This window comes from Musca domestica, unplaced genomic scaffold (assembly GCF_030504385.1).
Source record: "Musca domestica strain aabys unplaced genomic scaffold, Musca_domestica.polishedcontigs.V.1.1 2, whole genome shotgun sequence".
NCBI lineage: Eukaryota > Metazoa > Arthropoda > Insecta > Diptera > Muscidae > Musca > Musca domestica.
Window position 1 is genome coordinate 40,780,792 of NW_026712249.1, and position 3,788 is coordinate 40,784,579.

Genomic DNA, 3,788 nt, shown 5'->3' on the forward strand with positions numbered 1-3,788 from the left:
TTTATCCGATTTCAAATTAATTGTGCACCAAATGGGCAATACAAGTCCGAATTTAAAATATACAAATGCTTCGGCATATTTAGTCCTTTGAACTTTAAATTATAATTATAATCATAAATCGTGTATGATCGAATTCTCCTATAAAAACTTTTAATTGTTATGCGCAGCTGTACTAAATTAGCAAAGTGGTGTAGGGTATCATAAAGTCGGCTCGCCCGACTTTTCAGACTTTCTTTACTGGTTTTTATATCAAAATTTTGGGTTTCAGAGTTAACGATTTTTGTCGGTAACTCACTACTGAACTTGAAGGTTAATCAAAAATTAAAAAAAAATCAAAGAGCTCTTCTCCTCTACTTAGGTTACTTGCGCGATGTAAGTTTTTCAAAACACCAATACAGGAGTCTTCTTTAATATTGCAAATATCGTGAAATTAGTATGCATCAATATTATTTTTTATATTTATTTTTATTAAAATACAATTACTTCGTCAAGAAACCTCTCCAACGAAGAAATGTATTTTTTCATTTGTGTCACTCTGGAAATCTCTTCGCATACCAAGGCCATTTTGTTTGTTCTGCAGTTGTTGTCATTCCAACGATAATTGTGACGGTCCAAATGGACGCAATTTTCATTTCCCCGGCCATTTGGTTCACTCGGTCTCCAGTTGGTATAATCGAATTCCTCACCATCATTAATCCATCTGAACACCAAGCCACCATTTGGGATATAGGTTCCCACAGCGCCAATCCAGTAGAACATTTTTCCTGAGTTATGTAACAAACCACATTTTATCTTAATTTAATTTGCGAAAAATTCAAAATATTACCTGTTTTCTTTAATACATCCACCAATGCATTTTGTTTCTCTTCACTTTGGATACTAACCAAACTCAATCCCCTTGTGGCGCATGCTGTCAAGGCTTCATACCAGTTATACTACACCAAAAAATTATGGAATTTTTCGAAAAAATGCTCAGAAAATATTATGAAATTTTTGTCCTTACATTATCTTCATCCACAACTAAATACCGGCTGCCATCCTCTGCATCATACCATTTCTCCTCACCGAAAACGCAACGAATTGACAAAATGAAGAGGAGAATATATTTCAAATGCAGCGGAGCTAACATTTTTTTCGTTCCCGTAAACTATGAACACTTCAACTTCATAAAAATATATTACTCTGAATATCTATGAAATAATTAGATCTTATATAGCCACATTTGAATAAGGACGTAATAAAAACAAATATTTTTTGAAATGTGCGGAATTGCAAAGTGGCCTAAGTATATTTTGTGCGATGGGCTTTTGTTACATTCAGGGTTTGGAAAATTCAAATTCGATTTCGACATGACGAATTTGTATATCATTTGCCAGAAAACGTATAACAGAAAATATTTAAATCAGTTTTCAAAATATTTAAATAAATGAAAGCCTTGTAGTACATGGCTGGACCGACCATATGATAACCTGCACAAATCCATCAATTCGGTGGGACCTACAATAAAATATGGACTTTTCACCATTTTTTAATATTTTTTCCTGATCCGAAAGAAATTTAGCAGAGGTCGTACTCACCACATTGAACAAAAAAAAAAAAAAATCGAAATTCCAGCGCTCATCCTAAACCAAATTTTGTACTACTAAGTACAGTTCGCACACTTAGTACACATTTCCACCGCCATGTATCACACTTACTTTCCAACCTTTGTTCTCACTTAACCTAAAATTTCAAAGTTTAGTACCATATTAGAACTTATCGTAATGTTAAAGTTCGACCTTCCAAAAACCCTTTGGTGAATCTATTCTGTACTCCATCAGTGACTAACATTCTAATTCTAACATTCATGACAAATTATTTCAATTTTAGTATATTTCATTAATACCCTATTCATATGGGCATTGATTCTCAGTTATTTCACTACTACAAAAATTTGTTTATTTTTCGGTACGAATTTCAGAATTTCAGCTCTATTCCTTGCCGAATACCAAATTTAGTAATATTTAGTTAGTATATGCAAAACTATCTACATGTCGCCATCCTTAACAACAACAGTGATCCACAATGAGTACCATTTAGTACTTTTCGAAAATTATAGTAGGCATGTGCAAAACCACCACCAGATACCAACAGAGGCTACAGTATCAAATTTCGGAATGCCTACTCTATTCTTATACCCAATACAAAAAGGTATCAAATTGAGTGCAATTTAGTACTTTTCGTACAACTTCCGTATATACAGGGTGAGATTTAAAAACTGCAACAAACATCAAACTGCTTTCATTTCTACGCCACTCGTCCGACAGCTGTTAAAATTATTCCAGTGACAGCTCATTATATTGTTTACAAAAGCATTTTGGTGAGAATTTTCCAGAAAACAGTTATTCGTGGTGGAATTCAAGCGTGATAGTGTGATTTCTTTATATTTGGCTGGAAAACCACAGGTGGCTATCGTTAGAGCACTCCAGCATTTAAATGTGAATAATTATTTTTTGTCTCGTTTCATCGCTCATTACAGTGATACTGGTAGCGTAGCCCGACTCAGGGAAGTGGACGGAAGAAAACAGCAACGTCAGCAGGAATGGTTCGAAAAGTAAAGAAGCAACATGATCGAAATCCGCGTCGCAGTGGCCGAAAAATGGCTCGTGAGTTGAACATATCGCAATATTTCATTTGGCAAATATTGAAAAATCAGCTCCAGCCATTGAAATTCCAAACAGTGCAAGAACTTACACCGCAACAGAAAGAAAACAGAATTTAAAGAGCTAAAGAGTTGCTTCGCTAGGCCGAAAGGGGCGAACTGCTGAATTTGGTTTTCTCCGACGAGAAAACATTCGTTTTCCTCCAGTTTGTAAACAAGCAAAATTATCGTGTTTACTTGCTGAAAATGTGCCCTTTGGTTGGCCACCACCGTTTAAAGGCCATGATGAGCAATTCGAACAAATCTAATCTAAAATTTGATGCTATATCCGAATTTTTTTGCTTTTATTCAATAAAATATGGCGTTTGACCCAATATCCTACACTGCCGCAGTATTTCCAAGTCAAAATTTTAGGACTCCATCGCTATTGGTTCACTCAAATACAAGTTGTACTTTATTTAGTACATTTTAGTTCCAAAACTACCTACATATCGCCATCCTTCTCTCAAACAGTAATCTTATTTTCAATTTTCAGGATACCAGCTCAAAGGGTTCCCCAAAATCCAACATATATTAAATACGGTACCATTTAGAATACTTAATTACACAGTTTCATAACTACCTACATCATACAGTCCAATAAAAAACTTATTTCCAAATTTCCGGATTCCAATACTATTGGTTCTCCTAAAATTTGAATTGTAACAAATTTGGTACCATTTAGTACACATAAGTATGAATTTGCAAAACTACCTACATACATGAGTCGAATAATGCAATTGCAATCTTAAATTTCAGAATTCCAGCTCTATCGGTTCACCCTAATCGAAATTGTACCAAATTCCAAATTTCAAGTTTTTAGCTCTAATCGCTCACGTGCTATAAAATGGTACGAAAAATATTACATTTTACCAATTTTTTTGAGCGTTTTATTTGTCAAAAGCGTAAACCCTATGTGGGGGAGGTACCAAAAGAAATGGTCCTATATCTACCATCTTAATAACATATCGTGTGTTCATGGTAATATTCAGATGCACCAATTCTGAATGGAAACCGATGGTTATTTTACATTTGATGAGTTTCATGGCTATTCAAAATGTTGAGCCTTAATTGGGGAGGTCCCACAAAGAGTGGACTGATATATTCC

At 34.6% G+C, this 3,788-nt stretch overlaps 1 protein-coding gene across 1 annotated transcript; it reads right to left on the reverse strand.

The window, feature by feature from the left end:
- Window positions 1-453: 453 nt before the first annotated feature.
- On the reverse strand, window positions 454-1,181 carry LOC101900922 (perlucin-like protein). The gene is made up of 3 exons (XM_059121499.1): window positions 1,004-1,181; window positions 827-935; window positions 454-764 (listed from the first exon to the last, which is right to left on the reverse strand). The coding sequence occupies exons 1-3, from the start codon at window positions 1,127-1,129 to the stop codon at window positions 469-471; spliced, it is 531 nt and encodes a 176-aa protein (XP_058977482.1). The 5' UTR covers window positions 1,130-1,181; the 3' UTR covers window positions 454-468.
- Window positions 1,182-3,788: the final 2,607 nt, after the last annotated feature.

Bases quoted from the DNA above. Each gene is read 5' to 3' on its own strand.
- LOC101900922 (XM_059121499.1), bottom strand. From the start codon at position 1,129: ATGTTAGCTCCGCTGCATTTGAAATATATTCTCCTCTTCATTTTGTCA. The intron at 936-1,003 runs GTAAGGACAAAA...TTTTTGGTGTAG, and splicing joins TAGTTGTGGATGAAGATAAT to TATAACTGGTATGAAGCCTT. The intron at 765-826 runs GTAATATTTTGA...TACATAACTCAG, and splicing joins GGATGTATTAAAGAAAACAG to GAAAAATGTTCTACTGGATT.